General features: G+C 37.8%; 1 protein-coding gene across 2 annotated transcripts; it reads right to left on the bottom strand.

Moving 5' to 3' along the window:
* Nucleotides 1-400: 400 nt before the first annotated feature.
* CEP95 (centrosomal protein 95) lies at nucleotides 401-18,938 on the bottom strand. 2 transcript variants are annotated; one of them, XM_068655042.1, is made up of 22 exons: nucleotides 18,425-18,938; nucleotides 16,969-17,097; nucleotides 15,895-16,002; nucleotides 14,833-14,946; nucleotides 13,999-14,107; nucleotides 13,442-13,551; nucleotides 12,354-12,488; nucleotides 11,297-11,511; nucleotides 10,792-10,861; nucleotides 10,077-10,123; nucleotides 8,691-8,812; nucleotides 8,260-8,392; nucleotides 7,958-8,072; nucleotides 6,918-7,093; nucleotides 6,557-6,649; nucleotides 5,491-5,641; nucleotides 3,867-4,027; nucleotides 2,980-3,054; nucleotides 2,323-2,475; nucleotides 1,017-1,163; nucleotides 852-923; nucleotides 401-772 (listed from the first exon to the last, which is right to left on the bottom strand). In XM_068655042.1, exons 1-22 carry the CDS (start codon nucleotides 18,444-18,446, stop codon nucleotides 596-598), a joined length of 2,634 nt encoding a protein of 877 aa, XP_068511143.1. In that variant the 5' UTR covers nucleotides 18,447-18,938; the 3' UTR covers nucleotides 401-595. The 2 variants fall into 2 exon arrangements, with proteins under 2 accessions (XP_068511143.1, XP_068511144.1); XM_068655043.1 differs by having other exon boundaries at nucleotides 8,260-8,389; nucleotides 18,425-18,937.
* Between the last annotated feature and the right edge of the window lie 1,599 nt (nucleotides 18,939-20,537).

Below are 20,537 nucleotides of genomic sequence, written 5' to 3' on the forward strand. Positions count from 1 at the left end.
ATTATAAAATATGGTCTTCATTGCAAACAGTATTCTGTAATATAGGTAGCCTTCCCTTGAGTAATATATTAAAATTACTGATGTTTGTCAGGTTTATGGCAGCATTCTCTATCTCATCTTTCCAAAGGAAACGTGAAGTGTTGATATTGTTTTTGAGATCTACTTGTCTTTTTTGTCAGCTTTCTAACCCAGTTACTTCTGATCAATACTGTTAGTATGGCTTTTTAATTCCAGCAGTAGAATAAGCATAAGAATATAGGAAGGTTAGCATCAACTGTTTCACTGAGACAGCTTCACTAAAACACACGTGGCCTTCATCTTGTGATGAAGCCATCCTAGGATGACTTCATCCTACTTCTTCTGTGTTGAGTTCAACATTATCTCAGCCTTTCTAAGAAGATAGAAAGTACTTTAAAACTTTATTGATGATCATAAAAGTGCTCAAAGTTCCAGACACCAGCAACTACCCCTCCGACCCGTCAAGATGACAGATCTGGTCTTAGAGAACAACAGCTACACACCATCTTCTTGTTACAGCAGTTCTTAAAGATTCCCACCAGCTTAGCCAGACAGCTGCAGTGATATTTACCATGTCTTATGAGAAATTGCTTTTGCTATACTGAAAGGAAGCCATCTGAAGTCGAGATTTCAGTCTGTCTGCTTCTAGTTCTTGAAAAAAGGTGTCATCATCATTTTGCATTATTGCAGTTTGCAGTTGTTGTATTTCCTTTTCCATCCTTGATCTCAATTCTCTTTTTGTTTTCTGCAGCATCTGAAGAAAATACAAGTATTAACCATATCACAGAAAGAAAGAAAGAAAGAAAGTAACTATATAAAATTGAAATCCTTACTTGTGCTTGTGCTTTCTCTCTGGTTTGGATTTCTTGGCGTTCTTGAGATAAAGCTTCTGCTAGCATGGAAAACTTAAGCATAAAGAATGTTTGAGTTGAACCAATTAAAGGAACGGCTTTTAGTATTTAAAATATTAACTGGCTATTTTTGCTGATTAAACTTACCTGATCTTTGTAATAGTTCTCCATGGACTCTAACTCATTTTGATGCTCTCTTCTTTGCTCAGCACGCATCTCTTGAGCATATGCTCTGAGGTCCTTTAGTCTTTGCTTCTGAATTTCTAAGCCTTCTTCAAATAAGTTTTTAAATATCTGCCAACAATTAAAAAAGCAAACAAAATTTTCCCAGAAACTTACAAAAGCTTGGTTGTTTTTGGAATTACTAAGCTTTTCTGAATATAAGGCTTAGATCAACCAATTTAATTTGAATAAGATACTTTTAAGTATATATTAACATTTTCAGCTGCTTTATCTCATGATGAAAGAATGATCACAAGATAGGGTCATTGTCTGTGGAAAAGTATAGTAAGTATTTTGTACTGGTGGCACAGACAAGCTGAGTTGTACTGGTAGTATTAACTTAACTGGAATTTTTAGATAAAAGTAAATTTTTCATCTGTTCAGTTAGATTAATAAGAAAGTGACTTGAACAGCAAATATTTATTGAGTTCTAAAAGTACTTCATAAGATATGACAATATAAGCCCAACTCTGAATGTGCACTGTGAATACAGCCCACCCTGTATTCTGCTGTCTAACTTAGGGACCTTCATCCAGATTTCCCATAACAGGAAATCCAGCCTGTACTCAAGCTTTCCATTCATACGAAAGAATACTTAGCAGCTACACTACTGCAGAGCTTGAGAGGCACAGGTCTCAGATTGCTAAAAATGGATTATGCACTAAACTTATAGAATATAAAATGTGAGAATTGTGCATTTACTCCTGTAAAATATACCAACTGTTTGCTTACTTTAGCTCTCTGATGTGCAGCCCTGAATAGAGACCATCTGTCAAGAAGTCCACTTTGTCTAACAAACATGAGTGAGTGGTTTTTGATCAGTTTCCTTAACTGAAGATTTAGGGTATTTCCTTTGGGGAGTAGCTATAGGAACTTCTTAATTGTACTGTTTCATGAAACTTCATTTCCCCAATTTGTCATGTTACCAGCCCTGTTTTTCCATACGGATACTGACCATTTTTCTCCTTTGCTTAACCCCACCAACCATCCTTTCTTGTATTACAGTGGCCTGCCTTAAACTGTATCAGTGTTTCCAAAGAAGGAACCTTTTCAGCTGTGGCTTTGACTACCTAACCACTTAATCCGGGCTCCTAAATTCTGTTCGCTTAACTTGCTCTCTGTCTACTTGTACCATTACCTCAACTACAATAACGCCAGTTCTCAGCACCAGGGTCCAACCAATAGAGAAGAATTCCACACTTGAAAAGCAAGACAGACATCTTGTACTTACCCTTTCTTCCCGTGTCCTAGCCCGCATCATCTTGGCACGCAACTGGACCCGGTAATCTTCATAGTATTTCCTGGCTCTAACAATTTGTTGGCGTTTTTCTTTCACCTTATTCTGAGCCCATTTCTGTCGGCAGATACGTTGCTTAAATTCTTGCTAAGTGGAGAAAGTAGAGGTAAGACCACCAAGCTTTTAATAGATTTTCTGCAAGCAAAGCTTTGTTAATTATTTCTAATAAGTTGGGTCCCTTTTAAAGGACTGTTTCCCTACCCCAATTTTAAAGTTTTAAACCATAAATGCAGTGTAATTAACACTGATTTAGCAAACTGCTGCCATGAACAGTACTATATAGTTAAGCAGCCAACGCTGCAGTGGTTGCTGGTGTTTTTAACAATACCAGGAGCCTGAAATTCTTCCTCCTTGCATGTTCTCAGGATTTTATACTTGTAAGGCAACAGCGCAATGTAATAATAGTATTCCATTTGCATGACCTCAGTGACCACACAGCAAGCAGCAGATTGTGGCATTTGAGACCATAGCTACTCAAGAGACAAAGCTATAAAATAAGAAACAACTTTCATGGACCAGGGAGTATGCATTCTAGCTAGCTCAACATGCGAGTTTCCAAATTACATAACAAATACCATTCAAAGAACATACCAGTCTCTTGTTATGGTCTTGATCTTTTTTAATAATTGCAACAAGAAGCTCATGCTTCCTCAGGGCTTGTTGAACCTGGAGTTTTTTTTTAAAAAACAAACAAACAAAACCAACCAGTTACTTCCATCATTCTGCAGAACAGACATTTGTGCGTAGGAGTTTTAAGATAAATATTGCCCCTCTGCTATGCTATTTATATTGAGAGTTACCAGGCATAAGGTAAACAACTAATGTTGTGGATACCTTTTAAGCTACAAGACTGTTGAGAATTTGTACTTAAAACTACAGACTTCTTTTTTTTAAAAAAAAAAAAAAAAAAAAAAGTTGAGCCCAATTGTCTAGGTGTGTACATCCCCTATTCAACCAACCTCCTCATCTTAGGAAGAAGGTATTTCTTCCCTTGAACAACTGCTTCTAAGACTAAATGAGTGTTATTTGGCTTAACTTTATTCACTGTAGTTGCACATGATGTCTTGTCAGAAAATAGGTCTAAGAAATCTTTAGCAGAGATTTTATAAAACCTGGAGTTACAGTAGTAAAAGCAGTTTTACTATAGACACTGTATGCAGTTAATTGAGCTTGATCAGATTTCAAGGCAGAGTTTGTCTACATTACTGATGGCATTGATAACAGTACTTTAAAATGCACCTAGCTCATATCATATTTGTAATAGAAATGCAAGTCTAACGAAGCAGTATCCACGTTCTGTATCGCAAAGCTCAGATATACATCCTTTCACATTGTGCTTTGGATGCGTGTGTACCCTAGCTATGCTACATATAGAGAGCATATATCATTTATTATGAAATACAAACTGATGAATACTACTGTTCTGTGAGAAGTTCTGTCCTTGCTAACACTTAAAAGGTAAGAATAAGAATGTTCACCTCATTTTGGAGTTTTAGCTTAGCTCTGCCAGAAGCTGCCTTAAGTTGTTCAGTCTGTGCAAGCTGCTGACGCCACATTTTATTCATCATGTGGTTGGAAATATGCAGGTGGGGAAACTCTTCCAGTAGCTGAAGCAGGAGGTCATCATCTCTTACTTCCACTACAAGGTAAAGACAGATGTAAACAATAAATTCCTGGAGAATACATTTAGTGGTAAAGTCTTCCAGACGGTGTCAGCCTAAGTTACAAAATATTTCAAATTGAACAACACTGTATGCAACTACCATGCTGTTACTATGATGTCAACTTAAACCCAGGAGGACATAGCATCACTCTGTCAGAACAGCAGCTGAGAAAGTAAGTGGCTTTTTTTTTTTTTTCTGGTGAAGAATTGCTTTTATAGCTCAGGTTTGATTTCTCTCCCTCTTACCATGTTTAATCTGATTTAGACAGGTATCCTTTTCTTTTTTCAAATGGTTCAGATGATCACTAATTAGCAATTACTTTCTTTCCATCCCTCACTGGCTGCAGCAACTTAATGCTAATATAGCAGTAGCAGTGAGAGAGCCAGATCAAATAAATTGGTGGAAAACAAACCGAATCATCACAGGATGGCTTGGGTTGGAAGGGACCTTAAAAAGCACCTCTTTCCAAGCCCCCTGCCATCGGCAAGGATGCTACCTACTAGATCAGGTTGCCTCATCCAACCTGTTTTTGAACACCTCCAGAGATAGGGCTTCCGTAAGTTCTCTGGGCAGCCTGTTCCAGTGTCTCACCACCCTCTGAGTGAAGAATTTCTTCTTAACATCTAATCTAAATCTCCTCTCTTTTAGTTTAAAACCACTTCCCTTAGTCCTATCGTTATATGCCTGAGTAAAAGGTCATTCTCCAAATTGTTTTGCAACCAGTGCACTCATTACTTCTTTGATCTTCGTGGCAGGAAAAAGTTATGGGGAAATGAAACAAGTGGGTATTAATCAAGTACATGCCTCTTAAACACTCAAAAAGAAAAAAAGCAGTATACCTGAGCAACATTTGGGTACACTGGAAATTATACCGTGACCTTATATATAAGCATGCATAATGCTGTTTGACTGACTGAGTCTGTGATTTGTGTTGGCTGTTCTTGGAACATCACTTGCTCAGCAAAACCAGTGGCAGCGTTACTGCTACAACAGTAGGGTCTTTTCCTACCAAACATTCTGCTCTATTACCTGCACATGGCTCAGCACCAGCCCACTCAAGCTACAGGCCCAAATTTAAATCTAATACATGTTCAGGAAAAAAAAGGAAAAAAGGGAAAAAAACAAAACAAAACAAACTGAGCTCAGAGTATAGTGGAGCAAGTACAGGAGTAGCAGTAATGGAAACAAGCATTGAAAGTAATCCAGGGGATTTTAAGGAGGTAGCAAATGGGTCACAGTTTTGAATTGTGCGTGGGTGGTTTACATTTACTTAAAGCATTATCTTCCCTAACAAAAATCCAGACATATGGAGGTCATAAGAAGGGGAAAATGCTACAGCTGACTGGTATATGTTGGACTGATGCCTTTATTCTTGGAGTTCAACTAATGCTTTCAAAGGATGCCAGTTTTCCACCAAGTATAGTTTTGCATTTCTTACTTGGAGCTGCTTTCTTTGGCTTCACAGTCCCTCGTTTTGGAATCCACTGGCTGTATCTGGGATTCCGAGGTGTGGTTTTTCTAGAATAAACTTTCACTGGCTGAGGCATTTTTGGAGGTTCTTTAAAGATGTTTTCTTTGTATTCTTGTTCCTTAGGAGCAGATGTAAAACAGATGGAGAACAGGTATGAGAAGGGAAAGACTGATAGATCACATAGTTTGGATATCAGAACTTAAATGGCTTTGAAACTGTAGAATGAGAAATTGGACATACTGAATTGGATTCTCCAGAAGTCGAGAATTTACCAAATGCAGGCCAGGGTTCAAATAAAGGTTAAATCTCACTATTGCATAACCTCAGTTCTTCTGCAGCACTTAGCATTACCGCAGCAGCCTATGGATCGCTTCTGCAAAGGCTGTGAAAATGGCCAGTGCATCCCACACGAGGATGACACAGCTTACCAGCTTAAGTTCCTTGCTGTTCCAGTAGTATGCAAGTAAGTAGCAAGACCCCCTTTGCCAGATTCATAGCAGCAGAGATTCATCCTTGCACAAAAAAAAATGACTTTTACAGTAGCTGGAAAAAGATTATGACAATATTTTCCCATAATTACCTGTACTGTATGGGGGATCCAACCGGATCAACCTAGCTCTTAAGGGGATTGGGGGCAGGTATGACGAAGTACCTATCTGAGAAGGCCTGCAGTATCTCACTACTCAAACGTTTTCTTGGAATGATCACTAGCACTAACACTACTTTTCAAATCATCACGAGAAGTTTCCATAGGCTGGCCTGAACTATCTTCTTACTTTGCTTCAGTTCGTTAAATCAGAGTCTCTTGAAGTTATCACTTCATGTAAAAAGTACGGTGGTTAAGTTACCCCTAAGAATAATACCTACAGATGTTGAAACTTGAAAAGATGTCCCTCTGCTCACTATTTGAACAGCATACAGCACAGTAACTGACACTAGAGTCAAGGTGTTTCTGTATTCATGCCATGCACAGTGTCTAGATGGAGCATTTAGACAAATTTTAAGATAACAAGCACCACAGTGCATTACATACCATTTCCTTGACTTCTTCTCTGAGTTTGGAAATTCTAAGCCTCTCCCTAGCTTCATAAATTCTTAGTTCATCTTCATAAGCTTTAGCAACCACCTAGAAAGCAAAAATAAGAGGATTTGCAAAGCAAATGACCAATCCATATGACTATGTCGTTAACTTCTCAGTGTATGGGTCAAAATTGATTCTTCCGCATATTTTTTTTCTTTTTGCGGCAAGATTTGGGCTCTACATCTCTTCTTAGCAGTCTACCAATACAGCAGTACAAAATCACAAGTGTCTGCAGTAAGTAAGGACATTCAGTTTTAATACTTTTAGTATAACTACTGGTAAGAATAGTCGATAGGTCTAACCCTGAAGTTACCTTTGCTTCTTGTGTTCTTTCATCCTTTTCTTTTTGCAGTTGGTTACATATTTTCCTCATTTGCCCTTTTCCATTACTGTGAAGTACATCTAACTCAGAAAAAAGTTGACACTGAGATGAGGGTGAGGACGGAGACAAGGATCGTGGCCTGACTGGGTACTTCGTACGTGGTGTGTCTGTAAGGAGAGTTGTTGCATCAAGTGTTTAACTTGAAATGAAAAAGCCTCCAGCCACGTGTAAGGACAAATAAAGCTTGGGGTTTTGTTTTTTAAAAAAGGCACACACACCAAAAATCTTTCCACAGCAGAAAAGTTCAAGTGTTTAGCACAAATTAAATCATAAAAATCTAAAGCCTTTGCTTTTAGGATTATCCCTGCCCTGAATCACATGTGTTGGGGCGTGTATAATAGCAGAAGTGCCAGGAGATATTCAAGATAGGAAAGGATAAAGCAGCAAAAACATTTGAAAGTAACTCAAGGTCAGAGACTGACAAGGGTCATAAACAGCTTCATCTTGCAACATGATGTTGTACATGTGGATTAGATCAAGTTATGTGATAGTGTTTTTTTTCTTAATCTCCTGTACCTATAAGGGTAGTTATATAATTGTATTGCTACCAACACACACTGCCTGGTGTAAGATAACTAGATGTGTATGTTGTGTTCAGTACCAAAGAAAGCACAGTAAAGTGTATTGTGAACAAGCCCTCACTAAAAGTCACAGTTCTGTCAAATGCACTTGTGTGTTCTGTCTCTTGCCCCACTTCCTGTACGCTTTTCACTGCAGCTGTATTTGCCTTGTATTTCTGTGGAGTTTTACCATAGCTACTTAAACCATTAAATGGGAACTTAATTGTAATTCTATTAGTGTTGCTCAGATTTGGATCTAAAACAGAAAATACAAGTCAAAGAGCACAATACGAAACTTAGGGAAACTAGGTGTAGTTCAATGCATCGGCTTTGATGAGTAGGGTTTGTGGTGTTGTTTTTTTTTTTATGTTCCTTTCCATCCTAATACTTAAGCATCATAAGAGACATTACCTTGCTTAGTTTTCCTTCTGCGATAATCCATGACACTGTCACTGTGCTGAGACAGGTTGTCTTCGTCTGTCAACTCCTCTTCTCTGGCATGCCCACCCAAAGCTCTCTTTAACATCTGTTGGATAGATTTGGGGGTAAGAGGGTGTGGCAGGACTTAGGTTCAATAATTCATTCAAAATTTAGAACTGTCAAGTCAAGTGTTAACTGAAGATTTTCTTTTCATTAATATTAAATGTATATTCTTGTTTCCAGCTGTTACTTCTAAGGACAGTTTGCTTGGATACAACAAAGATTTCACTTACTAAATCTAGTTCATTTAACCTGCGAGAAAGTTTTTCTGATACTTGATGAAGCTCTTGCTTAGATAGATTTTCTTTTGTTGTTCTGGGGGAAAGAGACTCTTCAAGTGAATCTGTGGTAGAATTTTCAAATCTGCTAAAACAAAACAGAGATTTCATTTCTATTTTAAAAACTTATAGATAAGCATTACCTCATACAATTCCAGTTCACTTTTTGTATAAGCACATTTTTATAGGATTAAGTAAAATCTGGTTGTGTAAATAACTGTATTTAAGAAAATGTGTATGTGACAGAAGTAGGAAGGATATTTGTTAAAATTAACCTTTCACTGTCGTGCAGCCAAGGAAGAGACTGCATTAAAAAAAAAAAAAAGGTGGTGGGCGTTGTATAGGAAAGTGCTTGCTTGGATCAGTAAAAGGAAAACTGAACTTGCCTTTTCTTTCTAGGCAGATGCCTTGATTGAGGTCTTGGAGTCTGTGCTACTTGCTCAGTATGTAGTGAGAATTTTTGATCTAAGGGGGAAGCAGATGTAGAAGTCCCATATACCCAAGGAACCTAGAAAAATGATTAGTTAAGATTTTATTAAGGTTTCCACAATAATGCTCAAAAATACCATAGATCATGGTGGTAGGGAGACCCTACAACAGCTTTTATAAAAGAACCATCTCAAATCATATAATCACATAATATATATATATGCATACGCATTTTATATATGCTATATATAAATTTAAATGAAGTAGTTACATGTCCATGACCCCTGACTTGAAGATACTGTGTTTTAGAAAGTTAGATGTTTAAAGAAATAAGCTAGCAAAAATATAGATTAGTTTAAGGATCATCTGGAGCTAAACCACCATGTCAGAAGAATGAAGTCTAGATATCAGTACCCTTGTATGCTACCTCACTAGCTTGGGACTAACGCTAAGTAATGCAAGTAAGCTGAACTTCCCTGAGTATGGTCTAAGCTGCAAACATACCAAAAGAAATCAGTTAGGCACTTATGCCCTTATGTCGTTTAATTACAACAGTTCGGTATTGCATGGTAATTGATCTGTTCAAACTGGAATGTTCAGGGTTAGCATACATACACTTGCAAATGCACCAATGGAAAAATAATTTTAAAGACAATGTTTTAAGCAGACAGTGCAAAAGTAAAGACTATTGAAAACAGCCTTTGGAACAAATGAAGTCTGCGAGTACCTCTTGTGGCTGCAGAAGGCAAAAAAAAAAAAAAAAAAAACAAAAAACATTTCCAGAGCAGGCAACTTCCTACATAGACATGCTTCTACAAGCACAGAATGGCATCTGCTGATGAGTTTGTAGGTTTTGCATCATTCGGTTTTTGAAAAGCAGGGGACAATACAAGGAAATAAAAAGCAAGTATCCAAACAGGCAGCTCAGTGAGCTTTAGAAAGGGAGCAAAATCTAAATTTTACTGGCATCTGAATAACCCCAGAAAACAAAAATTCTTACTAATTTAGAATACTGATACGCTTCAGAGAAAGGAAATGTCCTCTTGTGTTTTATATGTCTCTGAATAAAAACAAGATAACTAGTAGCTGTTTCTTATGAATTGAAACACAATAGGTACTGGCAATTCTACCTCTTGGAGCAAACAACTCCTGAAAGAATTGATGCGACTTAAAACTTTGTGGTCACAGTATAACAACATTGCATTACTAATTGTATAATGAAGCGAGAAGCCCAAAAGCAGGTTTGAAGAAAGCTCTGAAGTGCCACAAAATAACAAAATAATTGTGTGATTCCAAATGCATTGACTGAACTTCCACAAAGATGGTAAAGATGCAACATTTACCTTTGCCATGTTGTTTTCAGCACCACTTGAGACCATCTTGTCTCCTGCTGCAGAAACATATGACAGGTAAGTGTTAGTTGATAGTGTAGACCACACTGTGCCTACTAATGTACAGAACAACTACAAAAAAGATGCAATCCATAGCTTGTTGAACCAAATCATTCCAAGAAAACATAACGAACAAGGCAACTGTGTTTACAGAGTTGTGACATTCGTTTCAGTAATTTCTCAATTTCTGGATTTTCAGTGCCATGGGAATGCTATGGAAACTAAGAAGGCAACTGGTATCTCCCAGACAACAGAGCAAATAAGCACTGAAAACCAGTTTCTAAATCTTTTATACAATAGCAGTTTAGAAGTTCTTCTTCAAGCTGAAAATGGCTTATATTTGGACCATGTTCCTCTGCTCAGAGTAAGCTCAGCTATATGAGTTATCTGCTGGAAGCAAATTCTGTAGCATAGGCACATCTAATTGGATTAACTAAGAAAGAAGTTGTACTGGGAACAAGTTATTTTTCTTGAGCAGAATGAACAGTTTGAAAGTAATCTATTTTTTTCTCTCTATATAAAACAGAGATAGAAATATGAACTTGTGGCTGAATTTAAAAAAGATGCACTAGTAGTTTCAAAACCATGTTTCTCATAGTGCCAATAAAATTAAAAGCAACGTTTGACAAAACAGAGTTGTTCTATGGGAAGCAAAATTCTCTCTCACCAGGGATTTTCCTTGATAGAGGAAGACTACTACAGACGTCTTCCGTTTTTTGTGTAAGTGATGTTTCAAGCTGAAAGAAAAATTGACCTGGTTTATATGAATTTACAGGAAAGTTTTGACAGCAAAGTTGCACATTAGATTTGTCTGAGTATGGCAAGCAATGCTCATTTTATTGGTAGCAATACAGAAAATGCAACTATCATTTTATTGCTTACCTCACTGTTAACTGTGCAGTTACATTGATTTTGGACATACATGTATAACTCCATGTACGATTATGGAGGTGCATATATATGTATCTCCATGCGTAAAATATAAACACCCCCACACTCAAATTAACTTCCTGTCTGGACCACTCAGTGACGAATGAATTTAAAACCCATTTTTAGATACATTCAGAAATGTTTTTCAGGTACCAATTATTCTCATTCTGCAAATATACTAGACAGTTTTAAAAGGAAAGCAGTATTAATTAATAAAAATCAAAGGATGGGTTTCTACTTACTGTAGGAGTTTCCAGTTCTTGACAGTTAACCAAAGCTGATGACTGGCTGTCTGAGCTCTGATAACGTCTCTCCACAGGATCATGAGATCTGGCTTCAGCAGGCTGAAATGGTGGTAGCAAGGGAATAGCCTGGCGTATAGGCTCGCCAAGTTTCTTAGCACTGGAACTCAAACCATCTTTTTGAAGTTCATCAGTATGAACAAACTCCATTGAACCTTAAGAGACAAATATAAAGAACTTGAAGCATTATCTAATCTATTAAAGCAGAATGTTATTTTTAATATATTCTACATATATTAGATGGATGTTTAAGTATCTAATGGTAACTACAATCTTTGTTGGATTACACAGAATAGCACTGTAAGATTTTTATGCCTTTTTATGGTACTTTTTTTTCTCTGTTTACAAAGTTGCATACTGCAGGCCCTCCTTGTTTTACCACTTCTCGAAGAGCATCATGTTTTTCCATGACTGTAGAACATATTGTTCTCATACTTCAAGAATGTAGCTATACGCCTACCTGGTAAATACCTTTTGATTGGGTGTTATTTTCCCCAAAAAGATGGTCATTTGAGACACATGCTGGGGAATTCCTAACAACTTGCAGGAATTCTGAGCATTGACAGAGCCATACTCATTAGAGGCCAGGGACAACTGAAGATGGCTGCCATCTGTCAGAATGATTCACCCAAGACAATCTATTCATAACTGTCCTTAAGAACAGCATGAAATCCCCCTGTAGAACATGATTTTGGATGCTAGAATCTTCCAGGAGAACTTTTTACTTTCTGTATTTCACAAATTGAACCACAAAAAGGGGAGGGAAAAAAAAAAGAGCTGAAGCTGAGCTGATACCTAGCTAAGCAGAAATACCCTAGACTACGTGAACTTCTGCCTCTGGGACAATAAAATATAAAGCATAACATTTCTGAAGAACTTGATTTATTTATTTATTTATTTTAAATATAGCTAGAGCGCTTCTAGCCATGAGTAAAGCTCTTCTCCACGTTCCCTTAGTCAGAATCAGGTAGGTTAGATGTGGAGACTGGGCACTTACCATCTTCTTTTTCCTTCACAATGGCCTTTTCAGCTTGAGAGAACTGTCTAGATACTGTTGCAATAACCTCTGAGTTTTTCAGTTCTTCTATATCCTTTCTCACTTCTGCTGGTAACAATTCAGGAAACTGGAATTCTAGACGTGGTGTTTGAAAAAGATCAAATTAAAAACTATAAAGCATTTTGTTATGAGATGTTTAGACAGACAACTTTCTTATTAGGTATAATTAGTAACTTGACCTCAGTGATCCATACTATGACCAAATGGCAAGCATTCAAATAAGTCTGACTTAATGCCTACTTGTACCTTCATTCTCTAATACTAATTCATAGTATTTCTTTATGCTTCCACTTGGAAAAATTAGTCACCAATAGGAATGTCACTGAAATAGGAATGGGCTCCATTTAAATGATCTGCATATTATTTGTTCAAGAGCCATCCATAATATTACTAAGTTACCCACACTTCTAACATCTCCTTTAAAAATGAATGTAAAATTGTCATTTTACAATTTTAAATAATACTCTTTACACTGCAAATTAAAAGCTTCAGAAATCTCTTAATCTTCTGGGAAAAAAAAAATCTTTGTAGGGAAGACTGAATTAGAAGTCAAACAACAAAACCTTTATTCAGGTAACATAGCTCAGCAGCCATGAAAAAGTCTCAAACACCTACTCTAGGAAATCCAAATTCTAACTCCAACAAGATCAACTGCAGGTAGGTACTTTCCTTACTGTATGATTTTTATTTTTTATTTTTTGAAAAATAAGAATTTAAGATAGTATTTTTTTGGAATAACATTAAATAAAAAGGTGAAAAGTGCTGGTACCTCAAGCCTACATAACAGTTGTTTAAAGGCTATGCATTGTTCTTTAAATGTATATTTCTACATATGCATAAGTATGACTTATCAGAAGCATAAATACTTAAATTTGAGGGAAGTTTCAAAAGAAAGGGACGTTTGATTTTGTTACTTATTTACTGTGATTCATTGACATATTTAAACTGCCTAACAGTTTTACTATCGGCAAAGCCTATAAATATTACTATAGATTATTTTTTTTAAATATATATTTACCCAAACTCACCTTCCCCTCTCTCTGAGAATGAATGAGCAGTATCTCCAAGTCTAATTAATTCACTGGTAGATTCTGATCCATCTACATCATGGGACCGAATGAAAAGTTCTGACTGGGAACTAAAAGGAACATGAAGTGGTAAAATATTTACTCTAAAAGTCTTTGCCTCTTCAGTCCACAAGGTGGAGCTGCAAAAGAGTCCCAGCTCTACTTCAGTTAGCTTCTATAGCACAGGACATCAGAGGCCTGCTTCCACAAAACAAACCAATGCAGAAGTCATAAAGATAGATCTAATGCAGTTTAACTAAAATGTGATCATTTAAAACTGAGACAAAGTTTTGAACCAGTCTCATTTCACATGCAAAGTAAGATTAAGGGAAACAAAATGCCATCAGCATTCTTCATAGACAAAAAAGTTCTAGACATCTCTTGTTGCCTAACCAGAAAGATGTAATTAGTATATTTCCTACTTGCATAGTATTGAAAACTACTAGCTGTTCTATAGATATACAAAAACAGTAGTCAATTACTGTATAAATACTTCCAGTGTTCAAAGTTATTCTTACCCTGAAACTGATGAAAGTTTTGAAGGCAGCGTAAGTTGACCACCATTGCTTTCTAGCTGCTCTGGAGATACGACTTGAATTTTGTTATTGGGCGGCTCATTTATCTCAACTGTTAATAATAAAGAGGCATTAATTTTCAGGAAAACTAATTCTATGCATAAACTAACATATTATTACCAATATTATCAAAATAGTTTAAGAGTAATAAAACATAAGGATGATATCTAAAATTATGACCTATCTTCTTCCTCAAAATTAAATCCTGTACTTATAACTAGAAAAATCAGAACCCCTACCACACAAGTGAAGCAGAAAGATGACATTCTCCAATTCTCACCTTTTAACAAGTTTTGGGAAAAAATATATTTTTTTTCATAATTACTGCTCAAGAAAACACTGAATGTAGTTACTCAGTTTGGCCTCCAAATTCCAGCCCTCCCCCCCTGTGGTCAGTGTCAGTCTCTCTCCTCTTCTGCGTTGCCATGGTCATAAAGATGGCAAAAACACCAAAGAAATCTTTGTTACATTGGAAATACTTTTTTTTGATCTTGGGCACCCCAAAACAAGGCTTCACAAAGCTTGCATTTTCCAGTGATAATCATTCCCTGTAGGTGCTATTGAGGAGAACAGAAAAGGAACAGTTTTTATCTACTCTGGGAGCTGTATTCTGTCCATGAGTACCAAACTGTGAAGAACTCTGGTCACAAGAACTTCAAGCCCTTGGCAAGCTGACTTGATAGCAAACAAACAGAAAAAAAAAAGTTAGCAGCTGTCTATAATACTGTATTATCAGAACACGATACCCTAAATTTGGACATCTGTCTACTCACTCACCTCCATTCTGAGAAGAGGATTCACTGACTTCTTCTGTAAGATACTCTAATAAGCCATCAAATATTTCAAGGAGGTTTTTGATAGATTCCCTTTCTCCTTTCACAATGTTCTCACCTTAAGAGAAGGTAGTGCCACACATTAATAATCAGTACTTCTACTAATTATTAGAATAAAAATAAGTTTGTAATTCTTAAAAAAAAAAACAAAAAACTTTTCTGAAGACTGGAAATTCTTGTGAAGGTGTCAGCTCAAAGAAAAGCTGGCCACTCGTGTATGGCTACATGCATAAACTTAATATATCTTAAAAGCATCCTAAAATTGCATATTTTCAGTTCTACTAATCAAAAGCTTACTGATGCTACAATTACTTCCACAAAAAATAATAATAGCACATACACACACACAAATATATATCTAAAATACACAGGGATATTCTCAGAGAGGGACGCTATTACTATGCACTTAGGCATGTTAGCGACAGCATCAACCAAGTCTATGAACTGGCAGGAAGGATTACAAATATCAGCTATACGGTACTGTATAGTTACCAAGATAGAAAGAGTTATTTCATGTCAAGCAGTTTTCATTCTTTGCAGGCTATGTTATTCAAGGCTATACATATGAATACTCAAAGTGATCATGTGTGTAAAGGACAGACACGATGTGGTCCAAATCTTATACACATCAAATATTAGAATTTGATATCAAGTTCGAAATTCAAGGCTCAGGTTTTAAAGCTCAGTTTCCAAGCTTAACTGTAAAATTCTATGATTCTGTGAAAATATTGAGCCAGTAAAAACTTCAGGTAGCGCTTTAGCAGACTAAGTGAGTATTACTGTTAACTTTCATGTTTCCTACAAATCTGTGTTATACAAGAGGACTCATATTTATTCTTGACTTTCTGTCTAAGTGTATAACCTGATGTCCACAGCAAGGATTCGGTGTTTTGATGACAGTCACTGCAGGTGAAAAGATCCTGCTTTGTAACATATGGTTCTTATAAAGTGTTCAATTAAAACAAACATTCAGCTAGTGCTTGTCAATATTAAAATGAGTACTCACCGGTGATATGCGACAAGCTGACCTGCAAGTAGTCCAGTGCTAGAGAATCAATTACCGCTTGTACATTATGTGCATCATCCTCTTGAGTTCTAGGAGTAGCTATGAAATCTATTTAAAACAAATGCATACCTTTTAGGCTACATAAATAGATAGTTTATTGCTTATATTTTTACTAAAATATTTTTACTTTTAAAATACTAACTTGTAAGTAAAAATTACTTGTGTATTTGGTGAAAAAGCCCAATAATCATATGTTGTATGAAATCTTTAATAAAAACTGAGCACAAACATGGAATACCCACTGGAAGGTGTGAGGATTTTATCAGCTGTGATACTGAATACAAAAATAGGGACTAGTTATATAGTTTTTCTCCTTCACTCCTAGCACACGTATCTAGTGAACATCATTAAATTTGAATTACAGTTTGCCTTAAGGTCTTTTCCTTCTCTGTCAGCAACTAGCAGGACAGTCTTGTATTCTACTTAATTGGGAGCAACATTAATTATTTTTAGTTTTGGGCTTATATTAACAGAACTTCTACCTCCAACAGCTGGCATGTAGGTCAGTGCTATTAAATCTCCTGCAGCAAGGAGATGCTTGATGCTCCCCAAACAAAATAGTTTACCATAAAACAAGCAAATATGTAAATGTAACTCCTGAACAATTGTCACTGTAGTAAAACAGACGTGGGCTAAACAAGAGTTAAATTGCAGTTTCTCTTAGCAGACTAGGTACTAAGCATTTTATAAGAACAGGATTTGATAGTAATGCTGTTTTAACAGAAATGAGTCAATTCACACCCTTCACAGGTATTAGCTTCAAGGCATAATTTTCATTAGAAAACATTATACTGTAGCTGTATTACTGAGCTTCCCTTGCAGCTGCTGTTAATAGCAGTAAAAAAAAAGTGTTACTTAAATCTGTTCAGAGAGTGTCTTATGTGTTTGTCTTAGAAATGATACAATACTTTAAAAACCCTCCATATGTAATAAATACATTGTGCAAACTTGAATTTGTTCATTACAAAACATGCAGAGACAAGAAAAAGCACGTTTAGAAATTAATGTTCCCACCTGGTACTTTTTCCCCCAAGATTGATTCATAAAGACGAACAAACACATCAGCACCACATTCCGAGAGATGCTTTATGTTCTGGGTTATGTGACAGCGCCTTAAAAGTTCATTGGCAACATCAACCCAATCTATTAAGAAGTAAAACAGATTAACAACAGAACTGAAAGACACATAAATAAATACATGGTTACAGTGAAAGAAGTGGTTTTGACTCCACCATACATGGTTGATCACAATCACACTACCTCGATCACCCAAAGTATTGAACCCGTGCTATGCTTTCTGTCCCACACCCGATTTCCTCCACCCACACACAGCATGAGGGATGGCACATGCCGCTATCTGCTTCAAGTACACAGCTGGAGCACAGCTGGAGCAGAGAGCCAAAGGGTACTTATGTATTAAGTACCACGGACTAGGCACGGACTATTTTCCTCCCAAATAAAGAAAAGCAAATTTTGATCTGGATGAGTAACTAGGAATTTCAACCTTGTACAACATGATAAAATAAGCATGGATGTTCCTTTATAAAGAATCAGAAATGACATCCACTTATAAAAAAAAGCACACATCCTATAAACCCAGTTTTTCTCACATCCTTAGGCTATGATAACACTAAGAACGTATGTATTTTTCATGGAAGTTTAAATTCAAGGACCATTTTTTTCAGCTTGCTGTTTAAGGATTACAAGAATACGGAGTTACTTCACTCCAGGGAGCACAGTAAGAGATGGATGCACACAGAGCTGGATTTTTCCACAACTTTTGAGTACTGAATTCAAAGTGCTCTGAGAGACATGCTTTCTCTACAGATTTTTTTCTTCACCACCCAATTCAAATATCACCTTGGAAGAGAAAGTCTTCTTGTCTGTTTATCTCTATGATATCTTAAGATGTTTTTCCCTAGTTGTTGCTTTTGCAAACAATACAGTGTTTTTAGTAAGTACTGTCAAGGACTTCAAGTTACCAGAAAAGTGGTAAGACATTTTTTGAAGAAAAAATAAAATGCAAGGTTACTACAACAGAGACTGCTTTGTACTGTTTTTCTTATAGAGGCAGGAAGAACAACTTTTCTGTCTCTTCACATAGTTCCGGAAATCACTTTACAGTAACATTTTATTAACTTTTAAAAAAATAATAATGAGAGGTTCGAGGAGCATCCCCAGATCAGCCGGGCAAGCTCTAGAAAGCCTCAGCTACCGTTCACCTCCAGCTTCTGTCTGAACTTGTCGCCAGAGAAAGGTGGGGTGAAGGCTATAAAATGCTTAAAAACCCATGACACAAGGGAAAAAAAAAAAAAAAAAAAAAAAAAGCTTTAAGCGACGTGACGTCTGAACGGAACGGAAGGCGCTGCTATAAGGCCTAGTGCTGCCTCAGCCGTGAGGCCAACCTCCCCGCGAGGCCCCCTCAGGAGGGGCCCGCGGGCGGGAGCGGGGCTCCCCCGGCCGCCCCTACCTGCCCGCTCGGCGCTGCCCATAGCCGCCCCTCAGCGCCGGCCGCCTCCAACGGCCGCTGCGCGCTTCAAACGGCGCCTCCCGGCAGGCCCCGCGCTCACCGGGCGGGCGGGGCCTGGCGTTACCGGGCCCTGTGTGTACGGGGCTGTAGGGGCGGTGTTGTGGCAGAGCCGCGGTCGCTGTGGAAACAGAGCCGGGGGAGCCTGGGCTGGAAGCCAGGCCGCAGGGCGGGGCGCGGCGCCTTCTACCCCCATGCTCCCCCCCCCTTCTTCATCTTCTCTTCAGACCCTGGCCGTGACGCCCGCCCCGTGTCAGGCGCCGGCTTCTGGCCCTCGAGCCCAGCCCAGGCCTCGCAGCCGGGCCCGGCCGCCCGAGCCTCCTTGGGCCGAGCTCGGCGCCTGGGCCATAAAATGGCGGCGCGGCCTCAGCGCCTGGCCCGCTGCGAGGCCTCGTCGAGGGCGTTCTGCCCCCATCGCGCTGAACCCGGACGGGTTTTTCGTTTGACCCTCCCCCCCCCCTTTTTTGTTTGTTTTGTTTTGTTTGAGCATTTGCTTTTTCTCAAAATAAAGCATGGAGGTCAGGTGGGGCAGGGGAGATTTCTAAAAACTCGTAGCACTTGACCTCACAGGCCTGGCCTGGGGTTGTTTGCGAGTGGGCGGTGATGGTGGCTGTACACTGATGGGGTTATCGTGTGGGTGGAGGCTCGTTGTAATTCTGTAGGCTGTATAAGCTTGCCTGGGAAGTGCAGGGTAACAGTGACGTTCATAAGTGAAGGGGAGAACTCTTAAAAGTAAAATCTATGAGATTTTGTCTAGAGAAGCTTAGTGTGCTGTTAAGTGCTAGAGTACAGATTTTTGGAGGTGTTGAATGGTGAAAGCATGTAACTATCCTTACCAAGCAGCAGTATAGGGCATTGCTTAGGTATTCTGGAACTTCCATGTTGCATCAAGTCATGCAAAAATAGAAATAATGGTGCCTTTTATCCTTCAGCTCCTGGAGCATGACAGAAGCAGCTGAGAACCTAATTGTGACTGTGGAAATAAATGACTGGCAGCAAGTAAACAGAGAAAATGACAGCTGTAATAGTCTGAGGACATAATTTGTAGGTATATAATTAAATGCACATATCACTTTAATAAAAACAAAAGAGCTTCTGCACATGGAAGCAAATGCACATCAGTACTTTTGAAATTAATACCAAAACATAGATTTCTGTTTGATACATATACAGCTTTGTAAAGTTCTTTTGATTTGCTTTGCGTATGTTTGCTCAAAGCAAGAACAGAAGAATCAACAAAGATGTTTAACTTGAAGGGGTGGAACAGAAATGAGGAAGTTTCTTTTCAAAGAGGAAATTAAAAGGAGTTACTTGCAGGCTAAAATGCATGCAAGCGAGGCGGAAATCATCAGAGGCTCTGCGCTTTTGTTTATTTTTTTAAATTCTTCAGAAACTTAGCAAGGTTAAAGAGCGCAGTAACAGCAGCTGTATATATACAAACAAAAAAATCAAGATGTGTTAACCTAAATTTAATAGAGAAGATCTGATAATTTGCTATTGATTTTCACAGCCTTTACAAAAACTTTTTTCAAACTCATCAGAATGAGCAAGTCTGTATGATCAGTAGGTGAAGAGTGTTAGTTAAGGGGAATATGTTGAGAGATAAATCCATAGCTTGCTTCTTCACATCACTAAGTCCTGTTGGAAAAAAAAAATGGAGGAGGATCCCCTATCAGAAATATACAGGGGACAATATTATGGAATCTAGTGAAATCCAAGTGCTGCTGAATTAACAAAAAAAAAAAAAAAAAAAAGAAAAAAAAAAAAGATTGATCAGGTCATATTCCTCCAAATTGCTGATCTGCTACAAATAGCATGTGATCAGTTGCATAAATTCATCTCAGAATCGGTAATGGAAAGAAATAACTGGCTTAAGTTTAATTCTGGGGAATCTGTAGTGAACTTCAGGCTAAAATGTATGCTCCCTATACCAAGGAAGCTGAAAATGCAGTAAACACAACTTCTAGACACTAATTACCTGCCTGTGGAGATAAGCCATAATATTAAACTGGGAAAAAGCAAACTCAGCTTTCTCAAAAGCATTTATCTCACAAAT

This window comes from Anas acuta, chromosome 18 (assembly GCF_963932015.1).
Source record: "Anas acuta chromosome 18, bAnaAcu1.1, whole genome shotgun sequence".
Classification (NCBI taxonomy): Eukaryota; Metazoa; Chordata; class Aves; order Anseriformes; family Anatidae; genus Anas; species Anas acuta.

What these genes read in the sequence shown, in the direction of transcription:
- CEP95 (XM_068655042.1), bottom strand. Translation starts at nt 18,446, where the DNA reads ATGGGCAGCGCCGAGCGGGCAG. An exon ending in ATCCTCTTCTCAGAATGGAG is followed by an intron (nt 14,108 to 14,832) that starts GTGAGTGAGTAG and finishes TATTATTAACAG; the next exon opens with TTGAGATAAATGAGCCGCCC. An exon ending in AAGACCATAACAAGAGACTG is followed by an intron (nt 2,476 to 2,979) that starts GTATGTTCTTTG and finishes TTCTCCACTTAG; the next exon opens with CAAGAATTTAAGCAACGTAT.